Consider the following 23,892-nt stretch of genomic DNA (forward strand, 5'->3'; position numbering starts at 1 on the left):
CGATGTCAGCTGCCTATTCAGGAAAATCACTGACCAAGCAAACCTTAAAAGCCTGCAGGACTATAAACAGTGTTGAGAAAGGCTCACAAGCTGTCTGGCTGTAGGCTGGGACTGCTCACATATTTGCTGCAAGTTTATAGCATCTGAGCCAGTTTATTTTCTTCTATGCAGCTGTTCTTCAGAAGGACAAGCAGCAGTTTTCCGTGCAGGTGCCCTTTTCCACTGAAAATCAAACCCTAGACTACTATGTTATTTGCAAACGCTGGAAGCAGAGGGATTAAATGGGCACAAGACAGCAAGAAGGCTCAACATTAAACACTGTGGATATTTTGATGAAGTTGTATCATCTGATAAAAGGTGTAGGAGCATGCCAGAGGGGGGATTTCAGAATAACTGGAACAGAGAAATCCCCACACGCCTGGTATTGACTGCATCTGAAAGGAAAAAGGCCTGAATTCTGGTAAAGAGGCTTCTTGCCATAGCAGTGAACAGCTACTGCAGATCATTCACATCAAACTATTCCTTTAACTGAACTAATATTAAATTTGAGTTCATCTTTGCTGTGCTACTTCAGCCTACAACACCCAGCCATTATTTTGGCAGGATCAAAGGCACTTCACAGGAGTGAGGCGAACACGGAGGACTGCAATAGCCACCAGCACAAAACAACACTGAGTACTCTGTTGGAAATAAGTTGTTTCAAAATCCCCAAGTGCATTTTCCAAGATGTGAGTTTTAAAGTTGTAAACATCAGACAAAAACCAGAACAGTCCTGGGAGTAGAAACCAGATCCATAGCTCTGTCCCCTACAGCTACAAGGCTCTCTCTAGACCCGTAGACATTACCAGTCACTTGTCCTAGACCAGGAGAGCATTACACGGGGAAGAGGTACCTGTCCTCCCTCAACAGACTCTTCTGAGCAGTATGGACAGGTAATGCTGAACGTCCAGGTCAGAACACAGAGAGAACAGGTTTTGAGGAACCCATATGGTCGAGTAGTGATAGAAAGGAGATAGCAAACTGTTGAAATTATATGAATTTTAAGTGGCTATATCACAATTTGGTCTGTAGTTAGGTGCAATCTTACCGCTACCATAATAATGTACGTGGGGTAAGAAATGAGGCCTTCTGCAAGAATTACTTTCCTGAGGAAGCAAAAAAGTAAGCTGCAAATAAAAAAAACATTCAGGAAAAAATGTTTTTGGGTTTACTTGACAAGTTGTGTTTTCCTAAGATAATATTACACGTTTCCAACAGATTTCCTACATAGCCACAAACGTTACACTAAATTAACGTTTAGTATAGATAATAAAGCTACGAGGCTTTTTGCTGACTGCAGGATTACAGACTTATCTCTTTCCCAGGGCAAGTAAAATATCATTAGTTATTTCCTTTTCAACTTTTACAATACTTTGTCCGGAGTAGTAAAATTGTCATTTCGTTTTTACAGGCTGGTTCACAGATAAAGCAGAAGTCAACTAGTTGCACAGTGTGCTTCGTTGAAGAATTAGTCCCATATAAGAATCTTTCAGTAGTTAAAATAAATCCAGCTGCTGGTTCCTTGTAGGCAGAGGAAATTACAACAGCTCTGTTATGATCTTCCATTTGCAGATCTAAATGGAACCTAAAAGATAACAGTTCAGCAACAAAAAACGAAGGCCAGCTCAAAGCAAATCACTTGACTTCTTACAGCAGTTTACCTAATGCATCATGCTGCATGTACCTCCTTCTAACACTCAAATATTTTGCAATTGCTAGCGTTCACAAACCATTAACAGGCACCCAAAATCCCAAGCCAAACACTACTGTAATAAAACAGGCTATATAATGTAAAAATGTATTACTGTGTTAATGTAAAAATGCTTTACCATTGCATGATACTGAAAAACTTCTCTACTCAAGGTCAAAACAAAAGGTCTGTTTCCCATTTAAGAACAAGCCCTTGCAAGAGATGGTGTTCACTTGCCAACTTTCATAAAAAAGATTAATCCACAACATCAATATGAATATAATTTTTCATACTAAAATACAGATTTATTTTAAGGAAGTGGATAATATTTGTATTACATTTTATAGGCCCCTATAGTTACATCTGGTCCTTATTTATTTAAATTTTATTCGGCTTGCATAATATTTTTGCTTACAGTTATATTCTCTAAGATCAGAAAAGCTCAAACCTGAAAATTCAATGGCACTATTCATTAACATTCCTTCGGTCTGCAGTCATAGACATTTGCAAGCTCTCCTTTGATTCTGAAATAATAAAACTAAGGTAATAAGATGTTTAGTGTAAAAATATATGACTTAAGTTAGAATGATAGAAAGAGCTATGTTTCTATGAATCACATGCCAAAGCAAACCAAAAGTTTTTCAAAAAGTATACATGCTCATTTTAGAGGGAATAATAAAACACAGAGCTACATATTAAAATGTTAACTCTCTCACTCTCATTATTTTATTAAATAAAAAAAAAATATGAAAATTTACAGTGCACAGTGCATAACACGGGATATAAAGAACGCACGAGATCCTGAATGCATTTGAGACACGAAGCCAAAAGCCGGTGGTTTCAACTACCAGCAAGCAAGATACCCGTGAAGTCCATTTTGATATGTCCTACTGCTTTTGTATATTGTTAACTTAAATTTTATGGTTGATTTACACTCCTGGAAGACACCAGCTTCTTCAAGCAAGACGTTGCTCGCCATACAGTCAGCGAAACCTTTGCCAAAGATCTATCAAATATACGATTTGCAAAACTTACGGCTTTAATTCCCATTTGCGATAACTCATGTACAAAGCGGTTTGCTTTTTCATGCTGCTGCGAGCTAATGTCCTCTTGGAATTATGATGAATCCACCAACTTCATTTGTACATTATGCAACCAGGAGTCAAAGCAATTCCTCACAATTTTGAGCTAACTACGTTTACCACTGTCATTAAGTTGCCTTCTCTTTTATAAACGTCGGTGATGCTTAACAAGTGACTGAATATTTTTCCCTCCCAACCACAAGCTTTTCCCCTACGATACCCAAGTTGTGATTAAAAACTTCGGACTTCTATTACCATTTTTTCTTCTATTGTTCCATTCATCGTGTAATAGATTTAACAGCATCTGTATCTATAGGCAATATACTGCTAAAACCCTCCTGAGGCCAATAGCTTGCTTTTCATTTGTAGTTACAAGGTAAGCATATTCCACTAAAACGGTTGCAGTCTTAGCTGTACTTGATGACCGTATAAAAAGTTGCTCAGCCCTCAGCTGTCTGTAACCGATGGAGTTATTTCTTGACTGAATCTAAATATAACTGAGGTGGGAGAAAGCTCCACCAAGGGAGAACCTGTTTGTTTAGGAAGGCAGGAGCCACACCAGCCCTCACGTTCGGATGTGCCCCCCGCTGCTGAACGTGCAGCACGGCACAAAGCACAGATAGCACACGCTTGGCTTCGGCGTTAGCACCAGCCTGGCTTTGGCAGCGCCGAGATCCTCGCAGGGTAATTAGCCCGCACAGCTCCAGGGGCAAACAGCGGGTCCTAACAGCTGCAATTCCAAGTCACAGTTTTCTTGATTATTCCCTTGCCCCTCCGTAACAGATGGGGTTTATGCAAGGTCTGACTCACCTGGACTGACAGAATAAATCTAAATACGCTGCTGTCAAACTGCATCCCAACCACCATGAAGCCCCCCTGCCCTGCTGTAAGCCAGAAAGCCTTCTGGGCTAGCAGAGGCGATTAGGAAAGATTTTCCTCTGACTCCTGTGCGACCAGCTCTTGCACCAACCGGTGTCAGAGCCGAGCGCAGGCATATTCTGTTACTTCTTGGAGCACTGCTCGAGTTTTCCAGTTCCCTGGCTTTGTGGATCACTTTAATTTACAGATGGAGTACCTTAAGGTTTGTTAATTGCCTTAGAAATGCTTTTTATTAAAGCCAGCTGAAAGCAGAAGTAAAACATTTTTATATATCCAATTCGAAGTAGACAGCCCAGCATGAAAATTCTGCACAAGAGGTTTGTTGTCATTTTCAATACAAAATACACGGGATACAGGGTGCTTCTTTTCGTTCTGATGTTCACATCTCACACTTGACTTCCATCCTAGCTACTCTAGCTCCAAAGAGCCCGCTCCTACAATGTATTTTTTTTCCCTTTTATATTGTAGGTGCCTCCTCAGCACTTAGCTGTGGTTTCAGGCCCCACCTGAGTCCCTGCGCTCTCCTCCCCTCCTGAGGTTTTGTAACTCAACCCAGAGGGAACATCCACGCACCAGCCTCCACTGACCCCAAAATCCCCAAATGCCCTCCGGCACATCCCAGCACCTTCATCGCCCAGACAGCACAGAGTCACAAACTACACGTAATCAACTCGACCATTACTAAATTACTTGGGTGAAGCAAAGCAGCTCTCCCACCTTACCAACAAGCTGTCTTTATCTCAGAGTGATGCTTTTTTCTGGGTACTGCCAAGATTAAGATCCCTGTAAAGTGGCAATCCTACATGTATTTTATATAAAATGGCTCAGTGCAAGTAGCTAACTGGACTGGACATCGCAGTATTCACCCGCTGTGTGGTGGTGATGGGGTTAGGATGAATTAAACCCACACGTCATCTGCAGGAGCACACGGACAACTTTTTCAAACAATTCCTTGATACCCTGGGAATCAGATGATTTAAACTGAAAACCTCATAACAACTTTCTGGAAAAGGAGTTTCAGAGGAAAAAGCCCAGTACTTGCAACCAAACCATTTGCCTGGAAACAACTTGTGCAGAGTGCCCCGAAACAAAAGCGGGATAGCTAAGGAAAGGTTCCTAGCTCCATGGTGAGCTCCACGGTGCGGTGCCGCTGGTGCTGTGCCCCAGGCTGCCCCCTCCATCCTGGGGGCACCCAGCCACGGAGGCTGGCTGGCTGCCGCGACTGCCGACGCCTGAAAGCTCAACTCCACATCCAGCCAAGAGCCTGGGCTCAGAGCTGGATGCCCAGGCACGAGGAGAGCCCTGCCCAGCTCCCGGAGCCCCCCTGATGCTCTGGCAGGCCCTGCTGCATTGATGGGGCCCGAGCGGCAGGCGTCCCGCGGCTTGAGCAGTGCAGGCGCCCTGGGAGCCCTGGCAGCTGCCGAGTGACAATGACACTCCTGTCAGGTTTATGGCTGCCATTAGCAGTGGCGGGGCTGACGAGCTTTTTATAGGGTCGTTCAGCAAGCAGGGGGGGCGGGAGGGCAGGATGGTGTCCTGGGGAGCGGAGTTAGAGCCCCCAAACCTCATTTTGGGATGTTTCTGAAAACACTGCTTTTTTATATTTTTTAATTCCCGCTCTGAGAGTTACTTTTACAAGTTTGATTGGACTATAACCAAAAAACAAATCTTCTCACAAATTGAAAGCCCTGTACCTCAGCCAGCTCCGCTCCGCAGTTTAATTGCTTTAAAGGAGAGGCCATGTGTTGTGTTCTCCCCGGGGTGCAGGAGAAGGTGAAATGAAAGACACTGGAGAAAAGAAAAAAAAATCAACCCTCAGAATAAAAGGAAAATAAGACTGCCTAAGAGCTACAGCAGTCTAGATCCCAGCAACATGAAGACAACTACCAGGCCAATCCTTTCTTCCCCGTGCCTTTTCTAGGAGCACATCCTTCCAGCTGATGCTCTCTGGCTCCCGTCAGTACGCAGCCACAATCCTGCTTGCAAATACAGGCAACTCGAAAGGTTTGCAGTTAATGGGATGGTCATCTCAACAACAACACCAACAAAACATTTTATGGGGGTTAAGACATCATTTTCCCACTTCCTGAACAACCTTTACTTGGTGATTTCTGATGGGATTCCCAAGGTTACGATTTATAAGCCACACTCCGTGTTTCATTAGGAAGCGTCCCGCTAGCAGCCTGCCAAGTTTATTCCAAAAGCTGGGACTAATTAAAAAAATCCAAAATATTCTGAAATGAGCCCTCCCATCACATGTGAACTGCTGCTGTGTGTCAGTGTTGACTACCAGCAGCCAGTTCAGCATTTTTAGATGAAGTGCATTTTATTACCACAGCCTCCCTCCGTCCCCAGGGCTGATAAATGACTTCTGAGCTACTGGGGACTGGGTTCAGAGCCTTGGCTTTTAGCAGCCACTTGCACACCTCTGCAGGTATGAAATAAATAGCACAATAGGAAAGGAGAAAGACACAGGTATGAGTGTCTTGTTTTCTCACAGGACAACCAGGCAGAACAAGTTTCTGCAGCCATGTGGCACACACAGGCACCAAGCCCACGGACTTACTCCTGCTCTGACTTTCTGTCTCTGGTGGAGCACATTTCCTTGGTCTCATCACAGCATCTCACCTCTGTGGTCTGTGTGTGCTGCCTCAACTGTATGAGCACGGAAGGCAGTAATTCCCTATCTCATGTCTGCAGAAATAAGCTACGAGTGGCTCTATTCCCATTCCTCTGACGTGAATTTGACAACTCCCATTTCAAAAACAGAAAAGGAAAAAGAAAAAAAATATCTCAGAGAAACAGACAAACACAAAACTGCTGAAACCAATCACAGCTTAGCTTAACTAATAACTATTACAGCTTAATTAATATAACTTCACCACACTGGAGAAAACAGTGGCTCATGGATACTCAGTTTCTGCCACATGACCAGCCCTTTGGAAGAGAGAAACTTCTATGGCACCTGGGCACAATACATGCATAAGCAGTGAAGCTGTAAGGCAATTTATTTTGCCTTTTTTGAAATATGACAGATGTCCATCTATATCAGAGTTAAGAACAAACGAAGCAGAGTAAGAAAAAATACATCACTCAGTTCCAGGTATGTATGTAATTTCTTTTGTCCTCTACTCCAAGAAATCCCGAAAGACAGGCATTGAGTAGCATCTTCTTTTACTTCTCTCCATTCTGTTATGTAAACTATTTCTGATCTTTACTAAAGGATTTTTTCTTTCTTTTTTCCTTTCCTTGTTTTTTTTTTTTTTTTTTTTTCTTTTTCTTTTTTCTTTTTGCCCACATGGTGAAAAAAGCATCAAAATAGTTTGGGAATAATTTGAGGGAGATCACTACTACAAGACAGAGTGATGTTGATCCCACCAGCTGAAGACACTTCCCTGGCTACCTGCTGTAAGGAGAACAGTGTGCATGCACGGTTTTGGTTGGATAAGCAAGCAAGCTCTGGAGAATCCCACAGAGGGTCTCTGCACATGGTAAATTATTAGATTAGACTGTGGTCTCACAACTGTAACTTGTTTCCTATGAAATAACATCGATTGCCTTTGAATGAGCAGATGAAGAAATATGACAAGAAACAGGGACTCATTTTGGTGGGTCCAAAATGCAAGGATTAGAAATGTTGGAAATCAGACCTCCCTCCTTCCATGAATTTCACGGTTACTGCAATCAACTGCATAGATCATAAACTCCTACAAAGACACTTTAATGAATAAAGTAATGAAAGCACAATACTTAACCAAAACCATTTACTCAACTGAAAGAACAAAATCCTCTGCATTTTTCTCATCTGCTCTGTAAAGTAGATATTTATAATTTTCATTTATTTATATGAAAATCTCATGAAAGACATGTACCAGATTGTGTCTGACAGACTGCCATGTATTATTTCCAAATTCCAGTTAAATGAAAAAGCAGAGAGATGACTAATACTGAAATTCTTATTTGAATTTAGTCAACACTGAGAAGCTAGAGGAAAAAAGGACTAGATACAAACCAGTGCACGGCTGGACAGAGTGAAAACCATACAGGCTGATTTAACCTTTGGCATAAGTCAGATCTATCTCCATGTGAAACAGAGCAATTCATCCAAACTCCACACATACAGAGACTTGGATAAGTGGGATAGAAAGCTGAACCTTTTCCAATTTCAGCTTTAATGCTGTAAAAGATACAGCCTATGCTTTGCAAAATAAAACCACCTTATTACTTCCACTTTTTTTCTTGGTCTGGAAAAAGATTGCTACATTGCAACTGTTTAAAATCTCTGGCTGCTGACACTCAAAGCACTTTATTGTTTAACGATGAACAACCATGATATTTTTGGGAACGGAACAATTGCACGTAACAGAGCAGGCTCTGTTGCCTTACATCTCTGCTGCAATGGATTCAGGAGAATGCAATAAAGTAACCTCTGCAACAGACTAGTTTAATGAAAGAACTGAATGTGACATTTAAAAAAAAGCTGACATTCTCTTATACTGTAGTACAGCATCTCTTACATGTAGAGAAGAGTGGAAACAGCAACAGCAGAGGTAGAAATGGCGTTAGCATAATTAACTTGCTGAGTTTACACTTGAACTGATAAATTTAAGGTAGCTGAAAATAATTTTTGTTTAAACAACATAGCCAACGGCAGATTAAACTAAAAGATACATAAAACAATAAAAGATTGCCTTTGATTTACCTCTGTTCAACTGGCTGGGAGATGTATCACAGTTTATTTAAATATCTACTAAACATATTCTGAAGATGTAGGTGTAACCTTGCTGAAGTCGTTCTACTTCTGTGGCACACACTTGTAGTCTAATCATTCTGGTAACTTACCTACATGAAACTCTTAATTCACACTGGTTAAAAACATAACATATATTTGTAAACTCTGACCATATCAGAAAGCACTTCTGAAACACAGACCTTTCAATTTAAATGCAATAGAAAATGACTGATGTGATACAAGGCAAAATTAACAAAGTGTTATTGAAGATTGTGGTTTCTGGTTTCTCCTCCCCATACTGACCAACACAGTAGGGTAGTAACAGACTAATGGCAGAATTCATTTCTTTACCTCTTATTCTTTATCAGACACATTAATATATTAGTTTAAAAGAAGCTCACCAGGGGAGTGTCTTTCCCTCCGACAATGCTGAGTCCAAGCCCTGACCGACCCTTGGATATCTCTATAGTCATCTCCTGCCCAGGAACAATAGGACATGTTGCTGGATCCACAGGCAATAGAGGTGGAAAGACACCTAGGAATGTGAAAAAGGAAAGAAATAAGTCACATTGTCACATGAGAAAATAATAATAATTAAAAAAGAAGCATATGTGAGCAACTAATAAAGCTTTCTTATTTTGCTCTTCATCTTTACAAATCTAAACCAAACTTGACAATTACTCTGAGTCACTTCTGAAGTCTCTAAATTAGACCATCTCCAAAGCTCTAGGAGTAAATAGAGTGAATGTCTGGTAGGACTCAATTCAGATACAACCTATACAATTCAGATCACGATGGCAATGTGTATTCCATTCAGAGTAGATAAGGTCATGTCCCAGATTGCCTTTATTTCTGTCTTTATTTTTAATTAAAAAGAGGAGCAAAAGCCCTCTGTACACAAAAGGCATGAGAAGCATGCAAAGACATCTTCAGGCTCTCAAAAATCATAAAAATGAGAGAAAAGTACAAACATTTTATAAAGTAAATTGAAGTAGTACATTGGATGCTCATAGTAAAAAATCTCAGAAAAAGTTATCCAGAAAAAATATAAAGCATCCTGGATTAGGGTACTTAATCCACACAATAATATTGAAAAAATAGAAACTGGTTCATACTGCGGCTGGTGACTTCTGTGTCTGGAGGAAGATAAGTAGGTGCTGACACCAGAGGTATCTCCTGCAAGTTGACGGATGTTTTTGTTGAAGATTTAGATTGCTTGATCTGGTTGAGAACCTAAAATCGAAGCACAGCAGAAGCAAAGCAGATCAGTTATCAAACACAGAAATGCATATTATGCATTAGTTGTCAATCAGCGCACCCACTAAATCTACTAAGTCAACAGAAAGGAAACGTAAGAAGCATGGGTGATGAACTGAAAACATTCACTTTGAAGATAAATAGCAAATCAGAAAGTCTGGATAACTGCGCTTCCAGCAATCATGTGTAGGAAGTAGGACTTTTCTCAGTGGTGCCTCTCATGCCAAACAATTTTTTTTTTCTTTTAAAGAGCAAAGAACATCCTTGACATTAGCCTGTAGGACTATTTTGATATACTTAAAGAGAATAAAGTAATTTTTGAAGTTTACCCCCAAGAAAATGATTTTAGTATTTCTCCAGTTAGCCCCTCTCTCCCATAAATCACACAACCTTCAACTAAATCCAGCCCCCCTTAATGGTCAAGAAGAATACACAAACATTTTCTGGGAGCTGCTCCTCTGCTTCCGACTGATCCACCAACACTGGTTTGTCAGTTTTACATTTCACTTCCTAAAAGGTCAAAAAAAGAAAGCGAGATGTATTGAAAACATTATACTAGCTTTAATAAAGTATCTTTCAAAATCAGAAATTAGTAGTCTGGTTAAACACAGTGACATTTCATCATACAAGTGCACTTCTAGCATACAGAGTTGAATTCCAAAACTTAGAATTACTTAGAGAAAAACTTAGAGTTACTTAGAACAGAACTTAGAATTACTAAAAAATAGTATGAATACAGAAATTATCAGGAATTACTGAATGCGTACAATTTAAGGAAGGGATTTTCTGGGAGAAGAGTATCACATATTGTTTATATAGTTCCTAAAAATATGAAGTGATAAAGAAGATGGAAGGCCACTCTCCAGGGTGGCCAGGACAGCAATTCCCGTGCTATGTTGAAATGGACAGGTACTCATGTGTCTACTTTCTGGCACACGGGTATAGACCATACAGTGCCTACAGCTGGAAGAAGTTCAAAGTCATCTACTCTCATCTCCTTCCTTCTTTTTGTGGTAGTCCTCAGCAGCACTGAGCACGCTGCCTGCACTTCAACTAACTGCTTAAAATGCATCACCCAGCCTCATTATAAGCATCTCAAACAATGGCACTTCAATCACGACCTTCACTTGTATCCTAATTTCTTTCTATACCTTTGCAATACACTAAAGAATATTTTTGTCCTAGAACTGCCTCCAGATAGTTAGTGCCTTCCCCCCCCCCCCCTTTTTTTTAAACCTCTACACCAAACTTAGGTCACTTTGATCACAGCCTAATTTTCAGAAAAGCTGAGCACCAACTTCAAAAGACGGAGATATTCTGCACCTCAGAAGAATTTCTAATTAAGATGACAATTCATACAAAAGAAAACATAAATCAAATTTTAGGTAACCAAGCTTGAAAATACTGGCCTCGTTTCCCTAAGTTTTATTACATTAAAACATGCCAAGCCCCCCAGGCTTTTTTTTTCTGCATTTTTTTCTTGCACTAAGCATACAACTGTAACTATTATCCAAATGGATAACAAGAAAATAAGATAAAGTGATCTCATTGTATTATCAGAAGTGTCTGGGGAGAAGTGGGAAGATTGCTTTGTCACCTTAGAGAGAATGTTTTGATGAACAATAAAAAATCCCTTACTTCCCTTTTTCATTCTGATATGTGCCTAAAACTTCAACCTACACATCACATAAGCATTGTACATCACCTTTAAAGCCCTTTAGTCTTCTCTATGATGGAGGTGTCTGGATAAAATGAGAAGATTTGCAGGCGTTCAAACACTGAATTGTGCACTCAGCATTTGTCATATGCCTGCAAACCAACAGCCTGATTTAATTCAACTCCCCCAAGTACATCCAGAAGCATTTTTGTGAAGCTCCTCCTCTTTGTCAATAATTCAAGTGAGTCTGTTCTCACCTAACATCAGTTTAAGCATTTATTATTATTAACAATAATAATAATAATATTAAGTATCCACCTCCAGGACAGCAAACTGCTGGGACATTAATGACGTGAGGTGTTTCAGAGCACATCCAACGACTCTTCAAGCCATTTTCACCTCTGTAAAGTTAAAAGTTCTGAGTCTCTCCCAAAGCCCTCATCTATCAATTCTTTTCCAACAACACCTTGTAGAGGCCAGGACACCACCCTCAGAAAACCACAACCTGCCACCAGGACCTCTCGACATGGCAGCTAACGAGCGAGCAAGACTTTGCCTAACACTTCCGTTGGCTCCAGTCCAAAAATAAAGTTGTTTTCTTTCCCCCTCTTATCATCCGACTCTACAATGATGCCCATTATACAACTTTCTACTTTTTAAAGTGATGAAGTGACAATAAAAAGTATCTTGGGAGAGACTGACAAATTTATCAGCAACACAGAATGACTTCATTTTTTTTTATTCCTGCTGTCATTTGGTGAGCCGTCCTGTCTGTGCTTTGAGCTGTACGCACTTGCAGAAGATCTGCTGATAAGCACATACTTTTTATTTACTCAGTGAACTTGATCTTACACGTTGACTTTTACATTCCTGATTTCTCCTGACATATGCCTGAGAAATTCAGTAACAATGGTGAAGTAAGTGTTAGGCTCTGGTAGCAACACACTGTGGAAAATGAGGCATTATTTTCTTTTGCCTCGGTCACTAAAAGATTGAAAAATCTTTAGACAGAAATCTTTTTTCCTAAAAATAATGAGCTGTCGTATCTTGCACTGCAGGGTTGAAGCCTTAGTGCCACTATGACCCATATCCACTGAAGGGACTGATTACAACCAAATTCCATCAGCATTTACAAAAATAAGATACACTCCTTAGAAATACTTGCCATGAAACTTTAAAATCTTGATCGAAAGCAATTTCTGAGGTTCTGAAGCTAGCCTCTAGCATTTTTCATTTATTTGTGCGTCCGTTTTGCGGGCTGGCCCAACTGAAGCCACAAGGAACTAAGTAGTTGGATCTGGAGGCATTCAAATACTTTTCTAACTCCACCTCCTAGTAAACTTCTCAGCAGCCATTTATCTGATGGGAAAAAATCAGGAAGTTCCCTGTATGCAAATAGCCACTGAGTAATATCCTGGTATCACTACTGAGCTGGGACAGGTTGCCTCCCCTCTATACCTCAGCAGGGATAATGCTATGGGCCTGCTGGACACCATGGCTTGAATTCCAAAGATAAATGGCAAATTGCAGCAGCTGGTTGCTGTTACGTGAAAAATTTATGTGGAAAGATAAGCTGGTACAGACAGTCAAAACAAAAAACTAAATAAAGTACTATGCTGATGCTCTCAGCAAACGTATCCCTTTGTCTTCTCTTACTTTTCTGCTGTCTTCTATAGAACCACTCTTACCACCAACGCTTTATCTTTTCATTTTATTTTTATCTTTCAGTCAAAAATACTGAAATTGCTACCCTTTGGCTCAACAGTTCACTTCTTTCTTGATTCACCACATTTGAAAAGATGCTGACAATATATTCTGTCCTCTGTTGTCCCATTGGTGTCTTCCCTCCGTGCCTATCTTGGATTGCTGCATTTCTTTTTCCTGTTTTTATTTTTTGCATTAAATTCATGCTCCCTCTATTAGCTTCCAAAAAGCAGCACAGCACATATCCTATATCAAGTTCATTCTTTACAACATATTTTGTATCTTTTTATCCACTTTTGTGAAGTTTTTCACATGACTTTGTAACCCATTGTTGTTTTTTTTTTTTTCCACGTTGAGCAAGACCAGCAACAAGAAAAGGTGAATTATACCCATAAATGAATACAAGAAAACCCTTGATTCTTTTATGTTCTAGCCCGTCAAGGGAGAACTCTGAACAAGGCAAACAAATATGAACACAAATAATTAAAACTTCTTAGTAACCCATTAGGAACACAAACCCATTTTACATTCTTGGTTAATTCTGATGCTTGAATACCACGTACTACTTCCTAACACTTAGAGTTCATGGACTCGTTAATTAAATATTTACTAGTTACAGGACATTATATATATTCAACTTATATTTGCAAAAAAACATGATGGAGCAGGGAGAAAAAAATTAGGAAAACAAGTATCAGATTTCCCTCGTGGAGGCCTGCACACAAACTGCGCACACAGCAAATCTCAGTGAACGCACTCCTTGAAAAAAGAGTGGACTGTTGGGCAAAAAGATTGCCTCAGCAAATTTTATGTACCTCTAGGTTAGTCACTCTCCGGCATGTTTAGTAGTTTTCCATTTCAAACTTTTAATACTGAATCCAAAAAAAGAGATTAAAGCTGAACCCCGAAGGACTTTGATTTCTGATAACGCACGATCCTGACATACTAAAAAACAAAAAACCCTATTTGTATCAACGAGAAGTTCAGTATTTATTACAGTGCATACTGACAGTAACACATTAAATCAGAAGTTATGGGCTTGATGTAGAAATTACTGAAAGTAACTCTATAGCTATGTTATACAGGAGGCAAGACTAGATTATGATAATAGTCATTTTGGCCTTAGAATTTATGAAGCTATGAATATAAAGAAGAAAATGATTTACAGACCATGCTTTTTTTCTGAAGTTTGTCACACATGGATAGCAAGAGTAGAAACTGAATCCTCTAACTGAGAAAGCAATCAAGAGAAAGACAAAATGGTACATAAAAACACTTAACCTCAGTATTTTTACTAATTATACTGAGGTCTTAATTCATGAAAACATGTGAAGAGAACAAACAGATGTAAAGCAAGAAGTTGGATTCTGCTCTTGCATGTTCTGGATATTATTCAACAAAAGTATGCCGTAATAACCCAAGCACAGCTAAAATGCAAACCAAGCCAATGAGCTGGCATTTTCTAAGCTGTGATTGTTACTAAGTGTTGCTGTAAGTCACTTACAGTTTTATTGGATTCCTCATCAGTCAGGCTTTTCATGACGACATCCAAGCTTGGGTCTTCTTCACTGCTTGCAGTTTCGGTGCCACCATGATCCTGGTAGAAAGGATTGATAACAGTTTTTAAACAGAGCTATGATCCCCCATAACAGCTAAAGAAAAAAAATAGACAGTTTTACCTTTTCTTTTGTTTTTCTAAACAAGTAGCAGCATGAAAAAGTAAAAAGATCCACAATTAAAGCATCCTACTGTCAGGAGACAAATAAGCGATACAAGTTTTGAAAGACAGACCTCAGTCTCCAGCCAGCCCCAAGTACCAGGAGGTGGTCCAATACCATGAGCTAGCACTTTGGAGCAGATCTGGGTCAATTTTCAAAGCCAGACCAAACCACATCGAGTGTGCAAACTATTGAGCTTGGATTAAGGGACCCCACCCCCACCAGACTTCCGCAGAGGGGATGAGTTTCACGCATGCTCAATGCATTAAGAAGGAATCCAAGTTTTCCTTCGTGCAGTCCAAGAGGGTTGGTAGCAGAGGGACTGATGGATCAGCCCTGGAGGAATCACCAAGCCAAAGCTCCTCTGGACAGAGCGTGTGGCCACCAAGCTCCGCAGGCTGAAGCCAGCCCTGGAGCACTGCCTCCAACCTCAACTGCAAATGGGACCTCAGGACTCAATTATGTCTGCGCGTTACTCGACAACGCTGCAAATAACATTCAAGTACAACTACTGGAGGACAAATTAATGATGTTAGTGGGCCAGATGACATCAGTATTTTCACCAAGATGTGCTCCAGAACCACCTCCTACATGAGCTCTGGTTTTGAACCTGTGCCGCACATCTGTGCTGCACCCAAGGTATAACAAGTTTCTCCCTTTCTGAAGAGAGTTCCAAACAAAAAGGGCCTTTAGAACATAAAATAGCACCATACTAGGTAGAAAAGCTTTTCTGATCAGGACTTCCTGCTATTTTCTCTATATAATAAGAAGCATGTATTTAAGAAGCATGTATTGGCAAGAAAAAATATCTTCCCCATACCAATGATAAAGCTTAGATAGAGAGGAAATGGCATCTTCATGAAAAGGTTGAGAGAGAATTTAAAGTCTAAATTCTCACTAATTTGGCTACATGCAAAATGTAAGGTGGTGATTTTCCTTCCCTTTTTAAAACTGACCGGATATTTTAAAAATATCCTGAATCTGATATTTTTGATCCATTCGTTCTGATTTACTTCAAGTAGTTTCAGTACATTTGAGCCTTTAATCCAACTTTGGAGCTGCTCTCTCTTCCAGTGCAAGATAAATTATATACAACAAACCCATTTTTAAGATCTTCAGAAGAAAAATTATTTCTGAATTGTCATGAGACATTTTACTTCACAGTGCACAATTATAATCATGCAAATGTCTCGACCACTGCACAAGGAGTAAACCACCCTCCGTCCTTACAAGGCTTACTCTGTTCAGGACTGCAGCAGAACATGTCGCTCCCCCAACTAAACAGATGATGGTGGGGTGGCTTTCTGATCAATGAAACATTTTGCAAACCAATCTTTCAGCACAATAAATCATTATTTTGCTTTTGGTGGTATGCCCGCACCATTACACCCCAGCATAGCCTTATCCTGTCTTGCAACTCCATGCAATGAAGCAAGACCTTGTTTTAAGGCATATTTGCTGCTTATCATGTTCTGTATTAAAATTAAAATGCCTTGATGAAGAGAGAAAGATAAAATGAAGATTAACACAATAGCATACGGTAACTATGGCTCCCTGATATTCTGTTACTTTAGCTAGGCTATTTAATACGATCTGACAAGATTCATGTTCAGTATAAACACTACAATGTTAAATATTTATTTGGTATTTCAAAATATAAAGCACAGTCCTTTTTTTAAGCATACAAATAGATGACAAAGGAAGGCAACGTCAAGTTCTATACAACATCTTTTGGTTACAGTTATGTTACGGAATAAAAAGGTGCTAGACTAGAAGTGAAACCCAGCATTTACTTCTAAAACCAGACACAATGTAAATAAGAAGGGCTTGCCAATAAAACACCAAACTCAACCCATGAGCATCTATCTTGAAAGGCGATCATCGCACTTGAGACCGAGCTTTTTGGTTTCCACATGCTGGTGGAGTCTAGTTACGGTCACTTGACCCCAGACCAAAATGTGACTAAACAAAGCTTAGTACGACCCAAAGACACAAATATATGTAGAGTAATTTGCAATCCATGAGCTGCATCCAGCACTACCCAGAGTGGCCCAGTGCTGCAGGATCACAGTGATGCCTACTGAAGTATCACGAGTTTAATGCACCTGAATTCATCAGTTCAAGGCAAGACCAAACCCCCACTGAATTATAAAATGTCTTTTGCTTTACTAGCTCAAATAGAAACAGAATTAAAAAGCAACAGCAAGGCTAACCATGTGCTTTATCTAGAAAATGTAGTTATGCTGTATTGAGACGTCAAAATGCTACCAGCGTGGTGACACTGCAGGGATTCGTGGTGCACAGGAGAGCAATCAGCCTACACTGGGGCTGAGGCAGCAAGCAGAGTAAAGAAGAAGATTGGTAACGTTACTGGACTGAGGAAGGTTTTGCATTAGATTGCATGCTACAACACCGTATACGAGTGCTCCCTGCCCAACCAGCTCACATCTGCTCCTACAGGAAAAAATGAGCAGGAACATACAATACCACTGCTGGGGCACAGGACAGATTGTGGCCAAGGCTCTCAGTGAAGTTGGGATTGCCCCAAGATGCTGCTGTCATGAAGCCACGTATACAGAGACCTCCTTACCACTGCTACTTGCTGGCACCCCTACTCCATTTTTAGACATGCAAACAATATTCTGGGGGAAGTGAACTTTAGAGGGTGTGAGCTTTTCTCTGAAAAATGTTATTTTCGCTAGGAGGAATCCACATTCCAGGCAAAAGACCATGGCTACTCTAACCTGAAGGAAAAGGAGCAGGATAGGAGACAGCAAAGTTTGCATGCAGAAACTGTTTCTCCTCCTGTACAGCAATAACCTGTTTAATTTCTGTCATCAGTGCCATGCCAGCCCTTCCAGTGATGATGAGAACAAAGAAAAGTGACAGTGAAAGTGACAACTATTAGGTCAAACTCCTACCCAATGCACTTCCTGATTCAGGGTTTAATTACAGAAGATGCTTGAATTTATAATGAACTGCTAATGACGATCAGCCTAATTTAGCAACCCCAAATTAAAAGCAAAACCAAAGGAACAACAACCCACAAGCCTTACCTCAATAGAAGAGTGGGAGCTGGAAGGCAATGGGAAAGGAGTAACAGCCATCTGATTGACGGCATCTTCATTTCTGCAAAACAAACAAATGATGTATTACAGTTAACCACAATGACCAAACTTCTGTCCGTTAGGAAAACATTATTACTGGCAAAAGAATTGCTTCTTATCAGGAGTCAGAGCTCAGGAAAGCACTTCATCTTCGCTCGTGTTTTCTGCTAGCAGATTACATCCCTTCCTGGGACCGCGGTAGTTTCATCTGGGAGATCTTGACATTACCTCCTTTGGAAATCTAATTTAATGTGGATTATCAGAGGTTGCAGTTGGAGTTTATGGCCCCTACACATCAACAGATGTGTTAATACTTTGTTAGCTTCTTCTAATAATGTCAATACTTGTTAACTGCTTATTTAGACTTGTCTAACATTCACATTGCTGAACTATGAAACCTGCTTTTGACGAAATAGATTGCTTTTTCTTTTTTTTGTCCATATTTGCAGTGGTCTTTTGTAAAAAATTCAATGTAAAAACTTGAATGAATTTTTAGAAAAAGTAGGAGAGAAAAAAAAAAAGATGAACACTGATTCCTTCTATGCACAAGTGCATTATTTTTCCAAAGTTGCTTATCACGTATGGCATCTTTTATTCTGTCCTCTTTAAAACTCATTCTTAAGTCCACATTTGATTACTCTAACTTCCAAAAGCCTTTCTTATTACAGAGCATTCTGTCTTGCTGATGTTTTTCCTCAAATGCCTTTTAAATTATTTGGCTCTTGAAATTAGCTCTGCATTTTTTTGGCGTCTGTAAAATTGAATCAAGTAAAATATGACTTCAGTGATATATATTTTTAAAGGCTAGTATGAGGCATATAAAAAAAAGACTCCAAAATTTGCTTCAGAAGCTTTTCTAGCATGCCTTTTTATCTTTGGGTTGAACGCCTCTCACTGAACACAGAAGTCAGGAGCATGATGCAAACCCTATTTTGCCAAAGATTCAGGAACACAGGCTGCTTGCCAAAACAGGACAGAGGAGGAATCAGTAATCCTGCCTCTCTGCTAATACAATGCCTTTCATCTCGAGTTCTGACTTTCCAGGCAGCGCATCTCCAGGGTTTGATTTCTGGTCCTACCTTCCAGGTTACTGTAACACAAGCACAACTTTTCCCTCTAACCTCTAGAATAAAATATTCGACCAGTACATGCTTAAAAGCACTTTATAGAAATTTATTTTTAAAAAGTCTCATTTTATCTCTTAAGAGTTAAATACCTGAAGCCAGTACATTCTGATTGCGGAAAGACAACACCATAAATCAACAGCTCTCAGCTGAGCAGCGTGTGGGAAATTCAATCACAGGCATTTGACGTGACAAATCCAACAGGCAAATGTTGGTGAATTCATTTACTTATCTTCAACCAAACAGCCATACAATCCCAAGGAATTGGTTCTATGCCACTCATTTTTGTGCTTGCTCCCAGCCTGGCCTCGAAGCTTCGCAAGAGCAAGAAGCCCGGCTACGAGCAGAACCAGAGTGCCCTGTTACACAGAAACATGCACAGAGGGCCGAGACAGAAAGAAATCCGAGGAATGCACCGAACCAAGACCATGAATTTTATAATCATTTCACAATTTTCAAGTTTGCTTTGCCCCATAAAGCACATTAGGCAAGGCTGTTTTTTCTCCTCTTATCCTCATGAGATACCAATTTAATTACATTGCTGGTCTAACCTATAAGAACAAATCAGCAAACTTAAGGTGTCTCTGAAGCTTAGCAATTTTGGCTTGACCATAGAAATTTTTCTGACAGTGTTTTATACGAAGCACAAACAGGCTGAAAAACAACCCTTGTGTAGCTTCCAATGCAGGCTGCATACCTTGCAACTAGGAGTAAACTTGGAAATAATAAGGTGTGTACAAACCTTTGTAAGAAATACCCTTCCAAAGTGCTAGACATAAGCTTCATGAACTACATTACAAGGGGGAGGAGGTAATTAATTATACAAATCAGTTTCTATTTAGCACAAAAAGATTTTTTTTTCCTCCCATCACTGGGATAACATTTTTATGCATTTTTAAATGGATGGGCAATTTTATTCCAAGGAGTAACAAAACGCCTTACACTTATTCTCTTGAAAAAAGAGCAATAATAATAATAATAAAAACAAGGTTAAGAAATGTCTCAACTTGTAATCTCCCCCTGCTAGGGCTCGTACATATTTGAATACTTTAATGCTGCTTCAAAAGAGAATGCTTCAAAGCAGAATCAAAGAGGGAACATATTTTAAAGTGTCAGATCTAATAATAAATTGCTCTTTCTGCTCTCCACTTCCATGAGTGTCCTCAACTAAAACATGAATTTATTTACAACTAAAAGGAGCAATCATTTTCTTTTGATGCTGGAGCAGACAGCTTAGAAGCCTGAACATCATATTCAAATTACAGTAACTGCAAATGAACATCCAATTTATTTGCCAATAGCTGCTACAGAACCACCTCCGAGAAAGCTGCTCTCAGTTACCAGCGCTCGAGGTTAACATGGCTGAGCCCTTCAGAGTCTAGACACAGCTTGGTACTCGCAGGGTCAAAGACATGTATGACACAATCCATAGGGCGGGGAGGCTCCATCACTTCCCTCAGTTATCTGCAGGAAGGATAAAAAGCCACTGCTCTTGCTCCAGCATCACCCGGGTTTATGGAAGGCACCTCCTTGCCGAGCCTGCGTACCAGGGAGCTGTTTGCATCTCATCAGCTACAAAGAAACTGAACGGGAAAGGAGTTCCTCACTCCTCCTGCAAGAACTTTTATTGCTTCTAACCTCTACGGATGAGTTTGAGTGAAAACCAGAATTGGATCTGGTTGGAGGTTAAGTGCTGACTGCTTGCACCAGCGTCGCTCAGCGCCGACAAAACAAGTTGTCCTCATTGCAAGAGGTCACGGGAAGCAAGATCAAAGCAGTGTATAAGTGGCAAAGACCCTTTAAAGTTTAGCAAAGCTTATACGCTTTCAGATTTATTTGATTAAATCGCCATATTTCACTACATTTTTCTTTCTTGCTAGTCTAAATAGACCCCTGGACACTCCCCGTCCTTCCTCACCGGCTGACGAGCAGAACTTGGGGAGTTTTGCTCCAACATCTGCACCTCCGGTGAAGGGGGAGATGTTGGGGTTTAAACGAAGACAAACGATGTTATTATTGACTAATGGTTAACTACCATAAACACGTGGCACATAAAAAACCTAAAGAGATCAACATGCAAATATAAACCTAAAGGGATGATTCATTCCACACAGCTGAAGGGAAGCTGGCGCTGTGCTGCCCTTATCAGAAGCTGTCTCTGGCACTTCGGAGGAATGTCACACATGGATGGAGCAGTCTGTGAAGCGTTTCAGACAGTTATCTTTCTAAAGATGACAACCAGAAGCTACAGGCTGAAACTCAGGTTTCGTTATTTGCTCAGCCATGTCTCATGTCTGCAATTTTTGTATTCAGGTTCCCTGCCTTCATTCGAGGACGTTTACTCTTTTCAGTTGTGACTACTCATACATCTCCTGGATTTGTGATAGTACAGCTCTCTGCCATGTAATGCTAAGGAAATACTTGGTGAGCATGCTGAATGACATTCATCACCTGTCTAAAGCTGAGCATCTCACCTCCAAACCTCCTCCATAGTCAGTGACAAAACAGGACTATTCCAAACCCAGACCCACTGAGAAGTGCAATTCATCCAAGCACTGAATGACCTCATTTAGGCTGGGAAGAACTCAGTTCCTCTCTTGGAGGCTCCTGACAACTGCTCACAGAGGTCCAGGTGACTTTTAGATATCTCAACGAATGGAGATGAACCTCTTACCAAATCACCGGCAACTACAGGGTTTGTCAGCACTAAAACTTCAAAAAAAGCTCTGTAGGGGGTTGGGGATGCTCTTCAGGAGCACAAAGAATTCCAAGGATCAGGGCAAAAATCAGTAACTTGTACGCAGTTGCATGACACCTTAGTTGGAAGAAATCTGGAGAGCAAGCGAGTGAATGCTGTTTGCCCTGTAACCTCAGGCCTCCCACTGGCTGCACGAACTCCTGCAGGTTATTGGAAACCTGGATTGTGCACATCCGACTTGTTCCAAGAAAAATGATATCAGTCCAGGATCTCATATTTTCTCATCTTTGTTTTCATCCTTTGGAGAAGATGAGCTGCGGGCGAGTTGAATGCTGAAAAGCCACACTGAGTGTTTCCTTCAGATAGGTCAAGGCAAGACCTTTCTATTGTGCATTGCCTTGAAAAGATCTCTCCCACTAGAAAGAAGAGCACTCTTATTCTCCATTTCCTCTCCATTCACTCGTAGCTAGGTGAGATCCAAATGCACACTGCTATTTGAAATGAATAACTCCTCATTTTAATGGCAGGTTAGGGGATGAAAGGTTTGAAGGAGACCGAACTACTTAACTTCCTCAACTGTGCACTTGTTCACATCTGCGTACAACAAGAAGGAGTAAAAAGCTATGAAAAACCACAGGGAAGTTCCAACTTGCACACATGACATCCCACAGGTTATCTGAGTTTTCCCAAACAGAGGAACCTAAACAATTAAAGCAACTGAAAAAAAAATTATATTACTAAAATACGAGCAAATATGTTATCTAGAAAAAAAAAAAAAAAAAAAAAATTATTTCTAAAGCATGAAAATGCCCAGGCTGACTGGTGTGCAGTACACAATGGTACCTACAGAGCTCTGAAAAAAGAGCAAAGATTTGGTGCCAAAGGTGCAGCGAAGGCGAGCGTCAAACAGCACCGAGAATGGGCCAACCCAGTCACTGCCCTCGCGTTGCCAATCCTCAGACCGAGTGGGGATCTCTCTCCCTTGCATGTTATCATAAATAACAGGAGATTCTGTAAATAGCAAGAGATTCGTCTTCACAATTACCCCTAGAAAGGGAAGGAGTGGTAAGCTGATAGATTTGTGGGCTTCCCTGAGAAGCTGCAATCCCATCATCAGAAAGCGAGGGTCACGGAACAAATGCCTGCAGTGTGGGAAAACGGCTCTGGACCATCAACAGATGCTACTTAAACAGGCAAAACCCTGCAGTACTGCATTCTTACAGTGTTTTTCATGTTTTACTGCAGCATAAAACAACTTTATTTTAAGGAAAAAAAGGTATACCAAATGAATCAAAGAACTAAGCACAATAGGACGAGGGTTTGAAATCAGCAGCATTCACTTGGATTCAAGCCTTCAAACTATGTTTGATCTGCTTATTATACCAACAGTGGAGCACCAAAACAGATTAAAGGCAGTTAATTGAGCGTGGACAAAACATTGAATGTGCTGAATCATACAATTCTCCCTGTATAAGAGCATTCTGATATAAACTGGATTTCCTCCTACGAATGTAAAACCCAAGTGTCTTACTTTGCATCTTAAAAGAATGAACATTTAATGCATGAACCAAAAATACAATGGACGAAATCCATTCTATTTTGGGAACTAGGGCATAGAGATTCCTACAAGAAACAAAGCTCTTCGTCAGATTATGGCAGCCCATATTAGCCATAGTAGCTTGGAAGTTGCATCTGTAAGCCTAGGAGGTCAGGTAAAATGATGCTGGGCACTGGTCAGAGGAAGCACGTGGACTGAGCCATTTTGTCTCATGGAGACCATGCTGTGCTTGGGTGATTGGTTTGTCTGCTTAGCCATGTAAGCAGGTTAAACGTTTCAAATTTGTTCCTGTAGAAAGCCACAAAGCACAAGATGCACCAAAAAAAAAAAAAAAAAAAAGTGACATTACAACTGCAAATCTTTTAGATGCTATTACAAGCTTATGTGATTAATGAGAGCACTGGGAAATGGTGCTGTGTTAAGACCTATATTTTGGAAACCAGCCAAGATCAACTCTTTTAAATAATCATTGTCAATTTAGTCGAGGAAAAGATGCTCACGAAGCAGAGCAAGAAACCTTCAGATACAAGGGGACTGTGATTCTCACGGCGTATATTGCACTGTCGCATCAGCAAAAATTTCAGGAAAGTGTGGGAATGAAATTGTAACACTACCAGGGTATTAAAAAAGAGCAGATATTTATAGTG

At 40.3% G+C, this 23,892-nt stretch overlaps 1 protein-coding gene across 9 annotated transcripts in view; it reads right to left on the minus strand.

Annotated features, from left to right (window-relative positions):
- PATJ (PATJ crumbs cell polarity complex component) overlaps window positions 1-23,892 on the minus strand; it is a 145,984-nt gene that overhangs the window by 24,415 nt on the left and 97,677 nt on the right. For all 9 annotated transcript variants that reach the window (XM_068690720.1, XM_068690726.1, XM_068690728.1 and 6 more), the window contains 5 exons: window positions 17,815-17,887; window positions 14,545-14,637; window positions 10,118-10,189; window positions 9,538-9,655; window positions 8,824-8,957 (listed from right to left, as the gene is read on the minus strand). In XM_068690720.1, the coding sequence (XP_068546821.1) occupies window positions 8,824-8,957; window positions 9,538-9,655; window positions 10,118-10,189; window positions 14,545-14,637; window positions 17,815-17,887 (490 nt within the window). The remainder of the gene's footprint in view (window positions 1-8,823; window positions 8,958-9,537; window positions 9,656-10,117; window positions 10,190-14,544; window positions 14,638-17,814; window positions 17,888-23,892) is intronic.

This window comes from Anas acuta, chromosome 8, assembly GCF_963932015.1.
Source record: "Anas acuta chromosome 8, bAnaAcu1.1, whole genome shotgun sequence".
Lineage (NCBI taxonomy): Eukaryota > Metazoa > Chordata > Aves > Anseriformes > Anatidae > Anas > Anas acuta.